Source organism: Rousettus aegyptiacus, unplaced genomic scaffold, assembly GCF_014176215.1.
Source record: "Rousettus aegyptiacus isolate mRouAeg1 unplaced genomic scaffold, mRouAeg1.p scaffold_m13_p_10, whole genome shotgun sequence".
Lineage (NCBI taxonomy): Eukaryota > Metazoa > Chordata > Mammalia > Chiroptera > Pteropodidae > Rousettus > Rousettus aegyptiacus.
Window position 1 is genome coordinate 46,527,445 of NW_023416285.1, and position 21,030 is coordinate 46,548,474.

The following is a 21,030-nucleotide window of genomic DNA, read 5'->3' on the forward strand; positions in this document are numbered from 1 at the left end:
ACTCAGATTTGCTCTTTCTTATTTTCATATTCTCTGTTTTAAACATATGTTGAGTTGTATATTTAAAGCTAGAAGTACCAAAAAGCTCACATTGAAATCTGGTTTCATCATTATCAAAGGCTTCAATGCCATCATCATTTGGAAAAAAAAAACAACAACAACAGTGAAGATAATTTAAGTCTGATTTTTAATAGCACCAAACAGAATGAACATCTGGCTTTCTTTTCACAAGGTGCATTGATGTTGTCGAAAGAGGCTGAATAAAATGCTAATACAATTGTCCAGGTTTGGAGTTTGCCAATACAAGAATATTTTATTCATTCAATCTTCTCTTAAGTTCCAAAGATAGGTTAACTTTGATGAAAAAATACAATGATATATATTTAGAATGACCAGTCTTTTGACTGAAATCAAAAAAATGTGCTATCGCAGTCGGATTTTTCTCAGGGATGCCATTCAAACAACACAGTCCACTGTCATCTCACATAGCCTTTCTGGGTGCAAGGTTGGGCATGACAGCATGACACAGCTGTGATGATGGCGCTGTGCTGGTGCACGACTACTAGCATCTCTCTTTTGTTTCAGTCAAAGGGATATTTTCGGGTGACAAGGTTTTGAAATGGAATTTTCATTTTCATATTTAAAAAGTACCAAAGACTGCACTTAAAACAAGCTTTATGAACAGTAGATTTTGTGCAATTAAAAAAGGCAGTTTCTTGTCTTTTCCTTTCATGTTTCTGACTCTGAAGAATCTTCTGTGCTCCAGTCCTGCCATAGAATTAATAATTTCTCTAATAATATTTCACCAATGGAAGAACAACTCCAACAATGTATCGTAGATTGATTTTTCATTAATTTTAAGTAATATCTAGTAATCAAAATTGATTTATCAAGTTACGTTTTATTCCTTTCAAGAATGTTTTTGTTCTTTTTAAGCCCAAATCTTTACTTATTGACAGAGTCCACTATCAACTAAATATTTTATTTATTTATTTTTATTTTATTTAAAACAATTTTTAATTAAAATATAGCTAACACAATATTGAATTAGTTTCAGGTATATACCATGGTTATTCAACTTTTATATACTTACAGAAGTGATCACTGTAATATGTCCAGCAACCATCTGACGCCGCATGGTGCTATTACAATGTTATTGAATATATTCTCTATGCTGGACACCACAGCCTCAAGACTTATTTATTTTATACCTGAAAATTTGAACCTCTTATTCCCCTTTACCTCAATCTCCACTTTTTAAATTTTCAATTGCAGTCGACATTCAATATTACTTTATTTTAGTTTCAGGTGTATAGCTTCGAGGTCAGACATATGTATAATTTATGAAGTGATCCTACCCTGACTAGTCCAGTCTTAAACTTTCACATTTGTCAGCAAATGCCATAAATTGGAGAACATTTAAAAATATATGTGTTTTGGGAAATCTGAATGAATTATGCTATATTATTTTCAAATTAAATAATGCTATTAATTAATAAATGCAGAATAATTCTTTATTGATGTGTAACTTGGTCTCTGGAATTTTTGACACAGAGTTAGCAAGTAATATGCCACTTGTGTGAAGAAGGAATATTGATTTCTTTCACGGGGAATAACAGAGGCGTAAAAGGAAAATAAACATTCACAAAATCAATTAATTAACTGAGCACCGATTTAATGTTTCACTACTGCATGATATGTTTTCATGTGGTTAGGTTGCTCATAATGACCACTTCCTGCCTGTCCAAATATGTGATGTATTTAGATCTAGGAATCATAATGGACTTAGAATATATACTTTTATCTCTATCTTCTTTGTCTGTTGGTGGTTTCAGGCATAAAACAGATTTCATTTCCAACCATCTGCTCTCTATTTAAATTTGACATCAAGTTCAGTTCCTCTCTGATGCCTACTTGTTTCCCAGCTTAGAACACTTCTATCCTGCAGTTCAGCCATTACCCTATTATGCCTAGTCATTGAGCCAACATATAAGAAATGGGACATCTAGGAGTGCTTGAATATTCATACCACAAAATAAACCAGGAAGACTTTTGCCCATAGAGTGATTGCCACTATTGCTTAACTACAAGTCAGTAAAAACTGAAGTATAGTTTTATAGTTTTCTGTTTGTATTTTATTTTGTAGCTTGCTAATCATTGTGTTGTTAGATTGAAATATCTCAATATTTATACAAATATTGACGTGAATATCAGTTATATGTTTCAGAGAGATATTAGCTGCATAGATTAAATTAAATATTTCAAACCCAGTAGTTATCATTAATTTAGCAAATATTTTTAAGCTCTTAAACTATAGAGTGAACACTGAATTTGCAAAATGGTGGTTAAAAAGAAAAACCATCATGGAGATTGCAATCTAGGGCAGAGTTAGAGTTTAAATAAATACTTAGATTTGTTTGTTTAAAACAATTAAAAGATTTGTTATAATTCTGAATATACTTTGCTATTATCTAGAGTCTAATTATATTTTTGAAGTAGGATATTAGCCTAATTATATCATTTTCGGTTTAGAAAATAATTTTGTCTTAGAATATTAGAATTTGTTTTTCTAAGCTAACTGAAAATGAACTTGTTAAATCCATGTCTGTCTGTCTGTCTGTCTATCTATCTATCTATCTATCTATCTATCTATCTAACATCTTTCTGTCTGCCTATCTATCTGTCTGTCTGTCTTTCTATCATTTATCTATCTATCAATCATCTATCTATCTATCATCTATTTTGCACTAACACTATACCCAATGCTTGTAGATAGATCTAAATGACAGTATCTGGTTCTGAGATGTTGAATAATTATGTATGGACAGTCAATTGAAGATTTAATAATCAAAGACAATCACTTTTTGTTATTTGATTCTTAAATGGAAAGACCTTTAGTATTTTTGAGTTCTGTAGACTGAAAAGCGAACTATCCTTTGTGCATAGATGTAACTTATTACACATGAGTAAGTAATTAGTACTTTGAAACACTATCACAATCATGTTTGTTGACTTATTTGAATGTATATGCATGTATGTGTATAAATGCTTAAATTTTGAAAGTTGATTCTTTCCATTGAGGGGATTAATTACCTCTCTAGAAATGGTTTAATATTGTCCCAGTTTGAAGAGTCTTAATAGTTGATATGTTACTTAGACGAGGAATGCCTGTATTGATTAAAGGACAAAAGTAATGAATGTTTATTTCTTTTCAAACCGTGAGCAAGGGATTCCCATTAAATGCTATTGTATACTCACTGATCAATGAAGTGACATCTGTGTCACAGTGGCATCTATCTTTGCAATATAAATCTCTGTGGCTATGTATGAAATGTGTGTCCAGACTTGCACCTGCACATAAAGCAGGGATGGCTGGGAATTTAGCCATATGACAAATCACCCAAAGAGCTTTGGATACTTTTAAGTAGAGATAGCTAATGGAAATATGTCTGAATCAAGTGTAGACTAAATCCATCAACATATTTTTAGTTATTAATTTCTCGACTGGGAAAATGTATACTATTTTAATGTCCCAGAAGTAAAGATTTAATTCTTAGAAACTTAGCTATGGATAAATCATTGCATCCCTAGGGTTATATACATTAGGAAAATCTCTTAATAAATATTTTCAGTGCTAATGATATATAAACTTTCAGAATTTCTTTTTAAATGTGCCAAAAGCAGTTTGTTACAATAAATTATATGAGTGCTTAAATTTCTAGCGGGAAAAAAATGAATTGCCTATAAAATTTTTGCTCTGTGGTGTTAACAACTGAGGTTAAAATTTCAAGCCCAGAAGTACTCTAGTAAAAATTAGTATTTTTATGTAGCATTCTTTCACACTGAGTAAATTAATTAATTTTATTTTCCACCTGATAAAACAATAGCGATATAATATGCTTTTTATTTGGATTTTTCTAACATCTTTCTAAATGCATAATTTAAATATGGATTGTGTTTTCAATTAGTCATTATTTGACATGATTTTTGGAGTTTGTTCTTTATTCTGGTATTGTCCACTGTGTGTGTGTTTGGGGGGAGTTTGGGTACAAGTGAATTTAAAAAAATTTTAAAAGTAAATAATTTAACATCTTAGCTCAATCTTCCAAATAGGAGAAGAGAATAGATTCAGGTATTAACTTCGTATAATTAATAACTTTGATTTTGAAAAAGAGGATTTATAACAGTGCTTCAAGGCGTTTTATGATAGGGGCTCTTCTTCTCTTACCTCCTCTTGCTCAGTCTGCTCCTGCCACACTATCTGTGTTACTTTTCTACAGACATGCCAAAGACACTTTCACCCCAGGGCCTTTGCACTTATTAGTTTCTCCTACCAGAATTATTCTTCCCCAGATAGTCACAGTTTCATTGACTTTCTTTGAATCTCTTCTCAACTGCTACCTGAACACTTTTTATAAAATACAACTCTTTTAGCACTGGTCTTCAACACACATTCATATATATTGATACTCTGTAATGCTTTACTCTGATTCAGATATACTTTTTGCTTTTGCCATAGATTATTCATAAGTGGTGCTGTGCATTTTATAATGCATCACATCAATTGTCCTACTATCAGTGATGCCAAGATACATCAGAGAAAGCAGATGGTAAAAGCTTGACCCATTATATAGATTATTATATATTTTTGACAAGGCCTATATTAGTCTTTGATATATATATTTTTGTTTTGGTATAATATATCCCATGCTTATCTACCAATTTTTCATTTCAAAACTGGAATAAAACATTAAACTCCAAAGAGCCCTAGATGTTTTTAGTAAATAATGGCAGGGGTGCTGATTGTTATTGGGTTGTAATTGCTTACTAAGCATTTTTAGCTGGTAGAACTAGGAAATTCAGTACTTTGAAAAAAATCATGAGTTTACACTATATTTTAAATTCCAGGTTAGCATTAAGGTATCTTACTAAGTATTTCTGAATTTACATTTGTATCTCTTTTCTCTTGAATGAGAAATCTTGGCCTTAACAATATTGAAGTACTTATTATCTCTATCCTACAATATATAGAGATACCAATTAATATGGAAATAGCATTCGTAAAATTAAGATTAATGAGTAAAATAAAACATTTCTAAGCCGTTCTATTTATCCTTAGAGGTAATAATATGCTTCTTTAATGTTTCACAATCTGCCATCAAATACTATTATACTAATTTAAGAACAATATATAAACATTACCATGGCTTAATTTTCATTTCCCCCTCCAATTTTGTGCACTCGTACTGTCATATATTTTACTTCTACATATACTATGAATTCAGTAACATATTATTATTTTTTGCTTTAATTAATGATGTCATAAAGAAATATGAGTTCTTTTATATACTTATATTTCTTATTTAGCAACTTATTTACTGTTTTGTTTTTCTTTATTTCTTCCTGCAGATTTGGGTTCCATCTAGTTTCTTTTCCTTCAGTTTTAAGAACTTCTTTTACACTTATTATTGTTGAAGTTTATCACAGATAAATTATGTCAGGTTCTGCTTGTCTAAAAATTTCTTTATTTTGCCTACATTTTTGAACACTGTTTTCTCTAGATATAATTTAGATTGACTTCTGCCCATTTAGCATTTTAGATTGTTCCATTGTCTTACATCTTCCATTGTTTCTGGTAAAAAATTGACTGTTATACTTATGGATATTTTCCCTGTATACAAAAGGTACCCAATTTACAATGGCTCAGCTAACAATTTTTGACTTTATGATGGTGCAGAAGCGATATGATTCAGTAGAAACCACACTTCAAATTCTGAATTGTGATTTTTTGCCAGGCTAATGATAAATGATATGGTACTCTTTCATGATGCTGGCCAATGGCAGCAAGCTGCACCTTCCAGCCAGCCACAAGATCACAAGGGTAAACAACTGAGAGTCTAAAGTATATTTATTGTGTTAGATAATTTTACTCAGCTGTAGGCTAATGTGAATATTTAAGGCTAATGTGTAGGCTAATGTGAGCATGTTTAAGGTAGTCTAATTTAAACTATGATATTCAGTGGTTAGGTGTATTAAGTACATTTCTGATTAACGATATTTTCAACTTACAATGGGTTTGTTGAAGAGCTCCACTGTAAATTGAGGAGTATCTGTATAATGTCTTAGGATATCATGATGAAGGACAGAGAAGTATACTTTTTATAATATTCTTTGGTTTATATAAGTTTTACTATATATTCTCTGATATTATTTTCTGTGTAATTTATTCTGTTTAAGGATCACTGAGTTTCCTTGATCTGTAGATTTATGCATTTCGCAAATCTAGGACATTCTCTGTCATTCTTAAAAAGATTTTTTTTTTGTTCCATTCTGTCTCTTCTTCTGGACATCAATTACTCATATGACAGACCATTGGATAATGTCTCACAAGTCTCAGGTTCTATTTAGTTATTTTTTTCTCTTCGTATTTTTTTTTTTTGCACAGTTTCTATTCTCCTTCAAGTTCAATGAGTTTTTTCCCGCTATGTCTAGTCTAATTTATGTGAATCAAAAACATTATTTCAGATACTGCAGTTTCCCTATTAATTTTTCCATTTGGTTCTTATTTATAATTTTTACATTTCTGCTGAAATTCATGTTATACACTCTTTTCTCTAATACTTTAAATATTTCTATTATAGTTATTTTAAAGTCCTTTTTCATTTACTATAGATTTGCCTAATTATATTTTTCCATCAATTATGGCTCATATTTTCTTGCTTCATTGTACATACCATAATTTGTGATTTTTACGCTAGACATTGTACATAAAATATTGGGACTAACCTAGATAATATTTACCTCTAGAATCGTATATACCACTTTCTCTGTCATGTTACTCATTTGTAGTTTGGCCGGGTCTCAGTATCTTGCCATCTTAGTTATTTTTAGTTTACTACTGGCTTCAGAAATTTTGAGAGCAGGACCATGGACTTTCCTTCAGCAGAGCCCCTCCCCTGCCCTGTTTTACAGCATACCTATGAGCTTGGGTTGCAGTGGAGTTCTCTTTACTCTCAGGATCATGTTCCCATGCCCTCCCAACTCACTCCTCACCACTTTAAGTACCTTGAAAGCCCTGTTTTCACATTGATTCTCTGCCTACAGCCTTGGGCCAATTCCTCATATTGTCAGAAGGCCTCATGAGTCTTGGAAGGATTTTTCTCAGTTGTCCTACTCCCAGGTTTCGGGCTTCTGCCCTATGGTTAATGAAGGCCCTGGGTCCCTCAGAGTTGTGTTTTTCCATTCCTCAAACCTTCAGTTGGCTGTTTCCTTTTCTCCTGGAGAAGGCCCCATGTGTCTTTGAAGAAGGAGGTATTTCTCTACCTTCCTGCTTTTCTCCCAGACTTTAGTTGACTACTTCCTTGCTCTCAAGGAAAACCTCATGTGCTATGGAGTGATCACTCTCAGTTTTCCTGCCATGGCTTCATCCTCTGGTAGGGTTCTGCCTTGCATTTAGTAAAGGCTATTTTAATTTGCAGGGATTTCTTTTTATTGCATAGCTTTTTGTTTGCAAATGTAAACTATTTACATGGTTTCATTTAATAAGATATAACTAGATCTATTCAAAGATATCTTATTTACATCCTCATTCACTCTATTGTGTGCCCTTTTTCCACCTATATGTATCATATATATCGATATATCTCTTATATCCATATGAGAAAGATGATACTATGAACCCTCTCTTCAGTCTTGTACCTCTAGTTGCTATAGAAAATCTCCACTTGAAGAGCCTATTGTTGGAGGCTGGCAGTCAAGATAGGAGGCTTTGTAAATCTCCTTTTGTGACCACACCAAAATTGTGACAAATCCACAGAGCAAACAGCAAGCAGAGTTGCTTGGGGTCTAGATGAACAGAAGCCCTACAACTAGGGAGAGAATTAAGAAATCACCTTGGGCTGAGCAAGACAGAGCCTATAGCAGTGGCAGCCGGCAGGTACAGATGTTTCTTTTAAAGAGGTCGTGTCTCTGTTGGACTTTGGCGGCGACAGATTCGCTTGCCCTGAGCTCTAGTGCTAGGATAGCTACTGGGTGGGGTGTTGGGGACAGATGGGGTGGGGAGGACACTGAGTTGTAGAGCTTCAAGGAAAGGGCTAGAGGGGCTTTTTCTCCCAGGCAGAAATGCTGGTGGTATCTATGGATCCTTGGATGAGCCCGTTCGGCTCCCAACATGTGGCCGCAGGTACTGCCGTAGCTGAGACATCATCAAACTGGATAACAGAGGTCACTCTGCCAAGAGGATTCCCTGAGACTCTGCCCCTCTCAACTTGCAGCCCTACCCATGCCATGGCCAGAAGTGTCCTCAGCGTGCCATGTGACCCTTGCTGAGCAACTCTAAGCCTCACACTGGTGGCAGCTGGCCTCAGTTTCTGGTGTGGCCTCTTGAAGCAGCTATAAGCACAGCACAGGTGGCATCCATCTATGGATTGCTTGCTGACACTTACCAGGTGGCTCGGAGGGGCATAGGCTAGGGAGAAACTTGGCCTGCAGTTGGACCTCTCTCAAGACTATGGCACTGGGCCCCTCAAAGCCACACTACTATGACCGGAAGACTTAAGAGCTTTATATAGTACATAGAAACAGACATATAAAGGCAGTCAAAATAGAGAGACAGAAAAGCATTTCCTACATGAAAAATAGAACAAAGCTCCAGAAAAATATCTAAATAAAGTACAGTCAAGCAATCTAACAGATGCAGAGTTCAAATGGTGGTTATAAGGTTGTTCAATGAACTTAAGAGAAGAGTAGGTGAACTCTGTGAGAACTTTAACAAAGAGATAAAAAACATAAAAAAGGGAGATGGAAATTATAACAGAGAACAAGTCAGAAAGGAAGAATACAATATTGGTATAAAAAGCACATTCATCTGTTGAGAGTGGATGAAGAGGAGGAGCCAATTACTAATATAGAGGATGAGATTGTGGAGGACACCTAATCAGAGTAACAACAAGAAAACATTTTTGAAAAATGAAGATGACATAAGGAGACTATGGGACAACATTAAGCGTAACAGCATTCACATCATCGGGGTACCAGAAGGAGAAGAGAGATAGCAAGAAGTAGAAAACCTCTTTGAAGAAATGATGGAAACCTCCCTAACCTAATGAAAGAAATAGACATCCAACCCTACAAAGCTCACAAAAAGAACCTAAAGAGGCCCACGCCAAGACACATCATAATTAAAGTGCCAAAGGTTAAATACAAAGAAAGAATCTTAAAAGCAGCAAGAGAAAAGCAATTACCTACAAAGGAGCTCCCATAAGGCTGGCAGCTGATTTCTCAAAAGAAAATTTGCAGGATAAAGGGCTTAACGTAAAATATTCAAAGTGATGAAAACTCAGGATCTATAACCAAGATTACTTTGTCCAGCAAAACTATCATTCAGAGTCAAAGGACAGGTAAAGAGCTTCCTAGACAAGAAAAAGCTAAAGGAGTTGATCACCACCAAGCCAGCATTACAGGAAATGTTGGAGGGACTTCTTTAAGAAGAAGGAAAATATGTATCCAAAATATGAATAAAGGATGGCAATAACTACATATCTATCAACCATTTCTTCAAATGAAAAAGAATTGTGTTCTGATCAAAAGGTAAGGTGGCCAAATGGATAAGAAAACGAGACCTTTACATAGGCTTTCTGCAAGAGACTCACTTCAGATTAATAGACACACACAGATTGAAAGTTATGAGATGGAAAAAGATATTGCATGATGGACGTAAAGGGTATTGTGCTGAATGAAGTCAGATAGAGAATGACAACTGCTGTATGATTGTACGCAGTTGTAGAATCTAAAGAACAAAATAAACAACAAAAAACAGAAATTCACAGACACAGAGAACATTTTGAGGTTTACCAGATGAGAGGGGGGTTGAGGAGTTGTTGAAAAATGGGGAAGGGATTAAAAATTATAAATGAGTAGTTACAAAATAGTCATAGAGATACAAAATAGAGCATAAGGAATATAGTCAGTGATGAAGTAATTATGTATAGGGGCAGAGGGGTACTAGATTTAGTGGAGTGATCGCTTTGTGAGTTATATACACAGCTAATCACTATGCTGTACACTTGAAACTAATATATTGTATCCCAACTATAATTGAAAAATAATTTTATTTAAAAAGAGCCTATTGTTTCCTCAAGTCAACATTTGTTCCTAATATTTGTGATTTCCTGGACCTCTTCAAATTGTCTTGTGTCTGTTTCTATGTGTACTTGTGCTTGGTGTACAATTTTACATTTGAATCACTGTTTACTGTTTTACAAAGCATGAAGGTTTAGTAAACTCTTTTTAGAAGTGAGGATATAAATAAATCATCCGTGTTTGAAAAGTCTAAAGTGCAGTTGTATGCTTCAGCTTGTCAATGGATATTTATGAGGTGAGCATAATACTATAACAGTTCTAGCAGTGAAATACATCCTGCGCAGCAGATAGCTAGTAAAGGAGCTTGCAAGCGTTAATGCCAGCAGAATTTTAATGTTGAAGAGATGGGAAATGTGACACTTGCTCCGGTTAATGCTACTCTTACTGGCTACAGTGACAAAGAATGGGTAAAATCAGTTTTCAGATATTGCAACAGAGTTGGGGTCTATATACTTAACCAAGAGCAAATATGTCAGTTCCTAATGTTGTCTCGTTTCCATCTTTTGGTTTAACTAACTGGAGAGTAGTAACACATAGTACCAGACAGTTTCACTTTGGCTGTCTACTTCTAATTCCTACTCATTATGAGACCCAAGAGAAGGCATTGCTAATGGTTTCCAGAGAATTGTCAATGATGTTCTTATTTTAATAGATACTTGTTACTGCCTGAAAAATCATCTAAGTTAAAGCTGACATTCAAATTGTGAATTTAGCCTTTGTTATGACCAGAGTTGTATTTGTGGTTTATACTTAGTACATTCTGTTCCTTCTTATACTGAGGGAGAGCTAGTAATGGAGTAAAGTACAGAGCTTCAGTACAGAGCTCTGCTTTAAGAAATCAATCGGGATGTTAATAAATGTCTAGTTTATAAAGAATCATATTGTGCTCATCTTTCTTAACAGCTGAAGAAAATGAAATTAAGTGCTTAGTCTTTAGACCTGGGCGATTAATTCTTGTAAAAGAACTTTGGGGATTTTAGGAAGAATAGTGTAGTTTCAACATGCTTGCATATATAAACCTCAAGTTCATATTTATTATTTATGTTAATTTAGTTCAGGTTAAGTTCAATATAATCATCATTTGAAATCAGATGTATGCAAAGTACTTCATTAGCTCCACCAGAATAAGAGAAGGCAAGAGAGAAGGGAAATAGACATGATACAATCGTTTTGTATAAAATAGAGATTGAAGTAATAAGTTTGTTGGAGGGTTTTAGAGGTTTAGATGAATTTGGAGTCTTTATGACTAGGAAAGTTGAAAATTATGAAATATATATTCATTTACATATACCTAGACTATTTCTATAGAATTATTGAGAAAAATACACAATAAAACTTCAGAATGAAAATAGAGAAATAAATGTGGGCCGAAGTCAATACATAGCAACACCAGAAAATGTCCACTAAGTGTGGCAGTTCCTTTTAGAACATCGTGTACATCTGAGCTTTCTGAAAGCAAAGGCGCAAAGAGAAGGACTGAGTTATACAGTTGTTTTGTGTAATAAAAGGGATGCACATGAGCTTATCAGAAGGGACAAGATTTTTTTCTAGCTAGTTCTGAACTTCAAGAATTGATCCCTTAATACCAACAATTGTCGAAAATGCAAAATTCTCTTTATGTAACCCAATGTAGAAGGGATACTACTATAATGTTGTCATAAACCTAGGAAGTTATTTCTGAAGAGAAGAAACAATGTCCAGGTAAATAGTATACTTTCGATCTGATTTAAAATAGGCATGCATATCCTGAGCAATAGTTATCAAACTACATTTTTAGCTCAAAAATCTTAAGCCAAATTACAGCTTTAAAGGATAGATGAGAGTGGATCTCCTTGGGTCGAATTAGCATTGAGAGGCTGTAGTGTGGCTACTGGCTCCCTTCTTGTGCATCACTCCAGCTGGAGTGGCCCCGGAGGCACCTTGTAGAGCACACAGGACTTTGTGGAATGCAGTATGAAAAAAACACTGAAGTACAGAAATAAATATCTAGTATTTCACTTAGAACTTCTCCCTCAAAGATACTTTTGCCAGCTGATCTGGAGAGATAGGATTGTGAAGTTATCACTGATAAGTGCCTGAAGTATAAATATTCTATGCTATTGATTGAATAAGAGAAATATGTGCCCTATATACTGGGCATGTGGTTAGAAAGTTCAATATGATGTGAAAATTAAAGAGCTTCCCTTATATTCTTATTTAAATTTAATCAATTCTAGTATGCACAGGGTTTGAGGTAGGCTGTATGTGCACACACATGTATACATAAACACATATTTTAAAAAATTGGATCACTGATTGTGACCTGTACAAATGCTGAACAGGCATTTTATGGAAACTCTTAGAATTGTGCACCATAAAAATGAAAATGCTGACTGTGAATTATAAGATTTATTAATCATTGGCTTCTACCATACCCATGCATTCTTGAGCAGGACTGTATTCAGATCAGTTCACCAGGATATTAACTATAAAATACACCCCTAGCATCTAAACAAGCTGACCTAGAGAACACTGAGAGCTGAAAGACTTCAGCGTAGTTAGTAGTCTGTGGTCTTTCCTGGTAGTGAGTAGAAAACAAGCTCCTAGGCCGACTTTTAAAAACATGTGAGTATAGTTGTTTAGAAAGATTTGCATTTTTGCTGATTAAGTTTACTCCTTGAAAATTAATTTTTTAAATTGTCAAATATATAAATATACAGAAAAAGTATAAAATAGAATGTAAGAAACCATATGCAATTCCACTACTTGCAGCAGATTGATGTATTGTCTCTTAGTCTTATCTCTTACTCTTTAGACATATGTTGCATGATTCTAATTATGCATGTATACAATTTGGCATCTTTTTCATTTACCATTTCTCTATATCTTTAAAAAGTTTTTATTTAAATTTATATTTTAATGGCTACACAATATTTAGTTAGATAAATCACAGTTTATTTAACTTTTCTTATTAGAAATAAATATAAATTAACCGATTATATTTTTTATTATTATAAAAATCCTATGGTAAATATTTTTAAATCTTTGTCTAGACATTTTTTTGGGCTGAATCTCAAAATGAAATTACTGAGTCAAAGAATATAAGCTTTTAAAAACTATTACTGTATACATTTCTTACTATATAGTTTTTGCTAATTTATATTTCCACTAGCAATGCATGAAAGTTCCATTCTTACTATGCAAGTTCACTAATTAGGTAATGTGATCAATATGAGGTTGCATAAGATAGTATACATTAAAAGGAAGGCAGTTTTATTCCTTTTAAGCCATATTTATATTAGACATATAAAATGTTGTCATACCAAGATCATAATACAGTGATGTCAATTATTAATATATAAATGATATTTCTGATATGCTACATAACATTTTCAATGGGTAAACATGCCTATAGTAATCTTGTTTACAGTTAATTTGGCTGGTTATTTAGTATACTGAGAAGGTAAACAAACTATAACATAGTCAATGTCTAAATTATCACCATTTTGAAATTAATGTTCCTTAAATGTGTTTGGCTATAATCTAAAGCCAGTAGTTAAATTCTGTTTGTTCTGCTTAACCTTAACTTTTTTAAATATTAAGAAAATGTACTCCTAATCTGCTGTCATGCAAAATGAATAAATTTGAAAATTATGTCATTGCATCCAAGGAATGCTGTATTTCCGAGGCGAAAGAATGGAATACATTCATAGTGCACTTTTAAATGAATGTAGTCCTCAGATACTAATTTAATTCAATTCTAAATTAACTATATTTTGTTATTGTTGATTGATGACCTAGTGACTTAGAAAGCATGATACCAAATTCAAACTGTTTATATTCACTGACTAATTGAAAAAAGAGTATGGGTGTTGCTTAAAGCATCACAATAGTATACTTTGAGTTTATCCATTATTTAGATGCATATATTATATCAAGAAAATTTAGAAAACAATACTGAATTAAAAATTCAAAAAAATAAGGAAAATGCTATTTTTATATTAATTATTTTATAGTATAATACTCATGTTGTATTATTCTGTGAATACTTATGCCACCTGAGTTCAAATTTTTAAAATTATTTTGTAAAATATAACAAGTATAATATTACACATTTATTTTAACTCTTGCTAGAAGAAATCTTGTGTTCATCTATTTTAGCATATTACAGTTTTAGTGGTTTATTCTAAAGACTGTACAGTCCTGTTACCTAATACTAGTATTAATTTTATCCAGAGAATAAAGTATTAACATAAAATATATGTCTCTATGTATATTTCTATGTAATTAGAGTCTATTGAATTGTTTTTTATTAAGCCATTTAACTTCTAAAAAAATTTCAGCACTTTTATTATTCATCAGCAAAATGAAATATTCTCAGAAAATGAACAGTAGTAATTAATACTATTTTCCATTCTCTACTATTTGATGAGTTGTATATTCCAGAAATTTTACATTTCTTTGCTTGTTACATTGATAACATACCTTTATTATGTAGGCACTGTAAACATGAAAATATGAAGTCTTGTAAATCTTGTCATATCCCATTTCTTACAAATAAAAATTGCTCTGCACTGTTCTGGCATATATTGCTTGCCATGATATCAGTGATAGCCAAAACATTCATGACCTTGAACATAATTAGCATTATCATGATGGGTTTTATAAGATAGTATTGAGTAGTATTTGAAGGGCCAGAAAAACCTAATCACAGTTACTTACAACCAAGGCGTGTTGCCTTGATTTTAGAACATTCTGTAAGTAGATGGTAGCAGCTACCATGAAATAATCCCCTGAGAGTAAGACACCTGATGGAATACTGAATAAAAATTTCCTTCTGGCCAATAATTTTTTGTTGTTGTTGGTCATACCTTTTCTGTCTTTTCTTACAGCTACTCTCTTCTATTTCACCATATTTTCTTCTCTCTTTTTCCACCATTGTATTTTTCTAATTTGTAATCCTCTTTTTCTCTCTCAAATCCACACTTATTCTATATTCCCATGTTTTGATGTCTGGCTCCTCCTGCAGTGGAGGTGTGGTCATTTTATATTCATTTGTTTCTAAGTGGTTATATCTGCTCCATTTTAGACTGTGCAGTGACATTTTAGAGGGAAGATGGATAACAAGTACCTATGTTTTACTGAATTTACTATATGCTCGGCACTGTTCTAAGTGCTTTATATTTATTAACAGATTTTTAATCATCATGTAACTGATAAAGGACAGAAAGACTCAGTAGTTAAATGTTGTTCATGTTCACACAGTTAAAAAGTGGCAAAGTGGCATAATGTGGTTTGGCTGTAGTGGAGATAAGGTGGGATATTTGGGAGAAGGAACCCCATAACTGGGAGTACCAGGCAATACTACACATCACTTAAACAGCACTCTTCCATGTTACCGACTTTTTAATTTCTGTAAAATAAAAGTATACCCAGACATTATCAGCTCTTGATAAAAGTGAAAAACACTAAGTCCATAATTAGGAGGGGAGAAAACATTTGATTGTTTTTGTTAATAGGTGTGTACTAAAACACTGCATTTAGCAGTGTTGTATTTTTTTGTTTTTTGTGTTTTTTTTTTTTGCATACTTGAATCAATAGATATTTGACAGCTAATGATCAATATTTAACTCAAACTTTTAAAGAATTGAAATAAGGACCTCAGGATCAAAATCAATAGGATTTTCTTCATTTGAATTTCTATGTCTTTAATTAAACTATATCAAATGAGATAGAAAATAGTTAGGTTTGAAATAATTTAGGTGTTGAAGCGATTTTGAGAATTCAGGTGAACTATGAATCTCACTTTTTAAACTATCCAAGTGCTTAAAGTAAATGGATCAGAATCACCAAGATTAATCTGGTGTGTAGAACAGAAATGGTCAGAGAAGGAGCCTTATATCTAAATCTAGTTAATTAGTGATGAAATTCAAGTAAAAGTAGCAATTCATTATAAGTTGCTTTCAAAATAATGCAGAGCAGCGAAACTTACTGTTTTGGTACATAAAAGCACAAGAAAAAGATGTCACCAATTCATATCTTTGCTGTCATGATATCACTCCTCATATATTTGTTTGATTCTGGAAAAATGCCAGAAGGTAACATTTGTAATGTTCATCACTGTTTTAATCGTGTAGTTTATATATATCATTGCATATTTAGTTATACTGTCGTGGCTTAGAAGTACTGCTTTATTGCTTTGATCAAATATTTATTAATTATGTCATTTTCCTACCTTCCACCTCCCAAAAGAAAGTTTGGAAAAGAGATATGTCATGCAGATAACATCTTTAACATTTTCTTAGCATATGGTATCATATTTAGTTAATCTGTAGAAGAACATATTTTCACTTAATATTCATTCTAAAGATCTTGTTTGAAAATGCTAGATCACTGCATTTACCAAAAAATTTTGACCTCATTTTATGCTCATCTTTTTGCTTTCCTCTTACTTCCTTTTGCACAAATATTATTTGTAGACATTAGGCACAAAATAAGTAATAAAATTTCAATTTTAGTGATATTGTTGCTTCCAAAATTATTTAGAACACAGATAATTTGATTAATGTTTGCCTTTTAGTCAAAAGCTAGTGGAAACTAGTTTGCTTCTGTGTTTTTATTTCTTTATTAATTTATGAAATTTCCAAATTTATCGAGTAGTAATTTTTGAAAGGAAAATGGACTCAAGTCTTATTTTGTATTCCAAATTTTCTTCTCCAACAATATTTGTTGTTCCTTTTGAATATTACCATGTATTGTAAATGAGTATATTGTTCACTTTTAGAGAGAAATAAAGAATAATTCTAATTAGAGAAATTAGAGAACAGGTATTATGAGGAATAGGAAAAGTCTCAATAACGTGATAATTTCCCTTAACTAGAAAGCAGTAGCTTTTGGCCTGTTGACGAATCTGAACAATATTTATGTACTACAGTATACCAATAGTGCCATATCAATCACAAACTTGGTTTTCAAATGAATCTTAGATTATTTACAATTATGTATGAAGCAATGTGGCTCCACAGCCTTCATTGAATTGCTAAGGAGTTGAAATGGAAAAGTTTCTGTGGAAATGTGCAATGTAAATAAATAATCACCATTTATAGAGAGCAAATAATTATGATATGCAGTTGTGAGAAATGATCAACAACAATGGACAAGATCACAAAGACGTCCCTTGCAAGTGTGTAATAAAGTAGATGACATCTCTCTTTCTCCCTGACTCCTTATCTTCAGTCTCTTACTACTTTTTAATAGTGCTCCTCATGTACTTTAGGAACACCAGTTTTGTATCAGTTTTAGAAGCACTGGATTACATAAAGGAATATTTTCATTTTAATTTATTGTAAAAAGAAACATATAAGGTTATGGCTTTGATATTTTATTGCTAGGATAGTAACCCCATACTTTGAATAGCAGTAACATATTTCTCTTCATAGAATTTTCTTGTGCCCGAATTTACCATATCATTGTGTAGGTGAACTTGCTGTGGAAAAGATCTAAATAAACTATGTGCTTTGACTCAAGGAAAAAAAAAAAACTTACAACTTGATATCTCATCTTAACATTGACCTTAGCTTGGGTAATCATTTATTATGGCAGGAAAACTAGGTGTGTTATGGTTTTTTATAATTGCTTTAATATTTCAATAAGGATTTGTTTCTTTCCTAGGGCCGGTGCATAAACTTCTCCCGAGTTTCGTCTCAGTAAAAGGAAAACAGGAAGACCAAGAAGGTATGAAGATGGTACATCTTCACACTGCTGAATTCCAACCAAATGAGAAACTAATAAGTGCATTTTAGAAGTTTTTGGAAGAGCAGCTTTATTCCTTTCAGTCAGGAAATGTTTTTTCTGCCTTCTGCTTTGCTTGCACCAGACATTTCCAAATATTTGTTCTGCCATCTACATGGCAGTTGAAGAAACCCAGTGGTAACTCATGATTCATGATACTGAAAATGAGGAGGAACTTTAATGTAACATGCTTTGGTTTGTTGAATGTGTGGAAGAGGAACAAAGGAAAAATGACAGCAAGAAGATAATATCAAAACAGAGACCACAAAACAACTGGCCATGATGGATCTTTAATGGAGAAAGGAGTGTTTAACATGGAAACATGGCACTTGTGTTTTTACATGGCAAGATTGTTTAGCCATGGGAAGAATATAAATTTCCCACCAGGCTAAGCAAATAAAGGGGTCTATTGCCTTATAGCTCTGTCAGATCACAAAATCTTTCCAAGTCCCCCACCACGACATGCCTTACGGGAAGCTTCTGACTGGACTTCTTGTCATTCTAACACTGAAAAGTGCACACGCATGACAAAATGTAGACAGGATGCCTCAAGATATTGGTAGCAAGCAAGATTGTGTCCTTTGGTTTTTGAAGACACCTTTCTTTCATTATGCACTCGGGAAAAGAAGAAATTAATAGAGCGTTATTCCACAGGAAGACAGCCACTAGGCAGAGATCTTGAGTGGAGTATAAGGGACTCATAATTAAGAACTTGTCCCTGTGGTTGGTAGATTTACCCCTCTTTTTATGTGTAAGGTTTAGTAGTGCATAAAGCATTAATATCTGTAAACATACCTAGGAGTTTTGTTTGCTTTTAATTTAAAGGAAGCAGTAACATCGAAGCTTCCGCTCAGGGTTTTTTCTTTCTCCAAGTCTCTGAGGGCTCTTCAGCGTCACAACCCAGCAACTCTCTTTGCATGAAAATTTCAAAGTTTAATTAATATAATTAAAGGCAACAGCAAGCAGCAGCCTGTGAAGATTTTGCTCATCTTTTTTATGCCTTTTGACATTGAATGACCTATTACTGTATGCACATTACTTGGATTTTGAGGAGCACTTCACCTTGGTTATGATTCAGTAGAGAAAAAAAAAAGATCTCCACTCATCAATTTATAAATTAAATTTTCAGGAGGATTGTCCACCACAAAACATCGAAAATGTATGTATTATAATTTTTTAGAAAAACCACCATCGTGTCATGTCGACAATGCCAAATTATGTTAGCGTGAGCGGAAACACTGTGGGGGAGGAAGAAGGCAGCAGCTGAAGAAAAAAGCTCAAATGATCTAGTCACTTTCGATACTGTACTTCAGATGCGAAATGGATATTCGACTCGAAACCTGACAAAGCGCGCCTGCTTTGATGTGAACTGGTATAGACAATGACCAGTGGCTGGGTCAGTGGGATGTCTCTCTGCGAGCACAGAGGCTTATCAAATGACACTAAAAATAAGTTCAACAACCATCACATTGGAGGGGAGAAGGCGAACATTTCATGTTTGGCGGGCATGTGAGTGCACAAGATGGAAAGAGCGATTTGGAGCAACCTAGTATAATTACCCCCGTTGTGCTCTTAATGGATATTTCAAAGGACGGCAGTGATTCTTTTGGTTGGTGTCCAGAGTTGTGGCACTGTTCCAAGAAGCCTTAATCACAAACACAAATATACGAATATACGTATGGATACACACACACACACACACACACACACACACACACACATATACTCTAGTTTGAATCTTTTGCTCAAGTTTATTTATGTCACTGGCTGGCTGGATCCAAAGTCATGTGTCTATATATTCATAAATAAAAATTTACCTGTGCCTTTGCTACCATTTTCTTTAAGCCTACATAAACTCAAGCCTTGTTTGGTTGAATATATAATTGTCCTGGTTAGTTTCAGGGACAGAATTACATTGAGTTCCTACATGTCTTTTATGTTCACAATAGATACTATTGCCAGTAACTATTCATGTGTGCAAGTGAGACTTGGAAGCCAGATACACATGCAATTAGTTCTTGTAGACCTTCGTTCCACATTTGCATCTGGGAAGCGCCTATTGCTATTTTCTTAAATTGGCACTTCATTTCTGATAAGTGCACACTCCTAAATGGCATTTAAGAGCATTAAGGATACTTAGAGGCTAAGGCTATTTCTTTGATAGTTACTTTGAATTTGTCTAGTATCATATGGCATTTGTATGACACTTGTATTTTGCTACATGAGCAATGTAAGTAGATCACGGCCCTTAAATGGTAAAATAGCTTTCTGTAGATTGTCATGCAAATGAATTTTCAGTTCTAACATAACTTTGAAGAGCTCTCAACGAGGGAGAGGCAATGGTCTATTGTAGTCTAATAAAAAACCCTCTAATAAAAAACCCTCGTAAAGTTCGAAGACAGATGGAATTTTATTGCATTTAAAGATGTGAATCAGATCTTTGTTATGATTTTCTCTGATTAACTAGCAAATGAGAAGAATTTGCTTTAAAGAGTACTGTTTTCTCACCAAAGGACTAAATTGAAAAATTCTACATCTTTTAACCAGGAAAATAAAAGCTTAGGATAAAGCCATTTCTATAAGTTTAATAACGTTTTATATTGAATGTAAAGAACTAACTCCTGTTTAATATTTTGGACATAATGTCAGTGAAGATCTACTTTCTGTGAATAAATGAGTAAGTCTTTATCCATAATCCGTTTGTGCTGCATAAGGTTGCAAAAACAATTAAGTGGGAAATGACTCCTAACTTATGTGTCTACTCTGCCTGGAAAGAAAGTTTTGAAGGCATCTATATATATTTCATAACAATGTCTGTTCTTTATGGATTTGATCCATAAATATTTATCTATCTGAAAACTTTGATACTTGGAATGTTTTCCTTAAAGCATTTGGTGCTCCCAGAAAAAACATTTGGTGCTGAGAGTTACAGCACTGATGCCTTTCCCCAAGTTAATTCTATTTTAAAATTTTATATTTCCTTGTCAATGAAATGTAGAGTAACATTTGAGACCCTCCATTAAGTAGGGAGCAGCATCTGTCACTATGGATAATTACTATTTTGACAAAAATATGTAAGGTTTAAACCTTCTATATTTCAAATCATTAGAGAAAAAAGCA

The 21,030-nt window shown here is 33.4% G+C and overlaps 1 protein-coding gene across 1 annotated transcript in view; it reads left to right on the top strand.

Moving 5' to 3' along the window:
* Positions 1–20,605, top strand: part of ANTXR2 (ANTXR cell adhesion molecule 2) — a 137,015-nt gene extending 116,410 nt beyond the window's left edge. The window contains exon 17 of the mRNA XM_016156173.2: positions 17,791–20,605. Coding sequence (XP_016011659.1) covers positions 17,791–17,829 — 39 coding nt within the window. The 3' untranslated portion in view covers positions 17,830–20,605. The remainder of the gene's footprint in view (positions 1–17,790) is intronic.
* Positions 20,606–21,030: the final 425 nt, after the last annotated feature.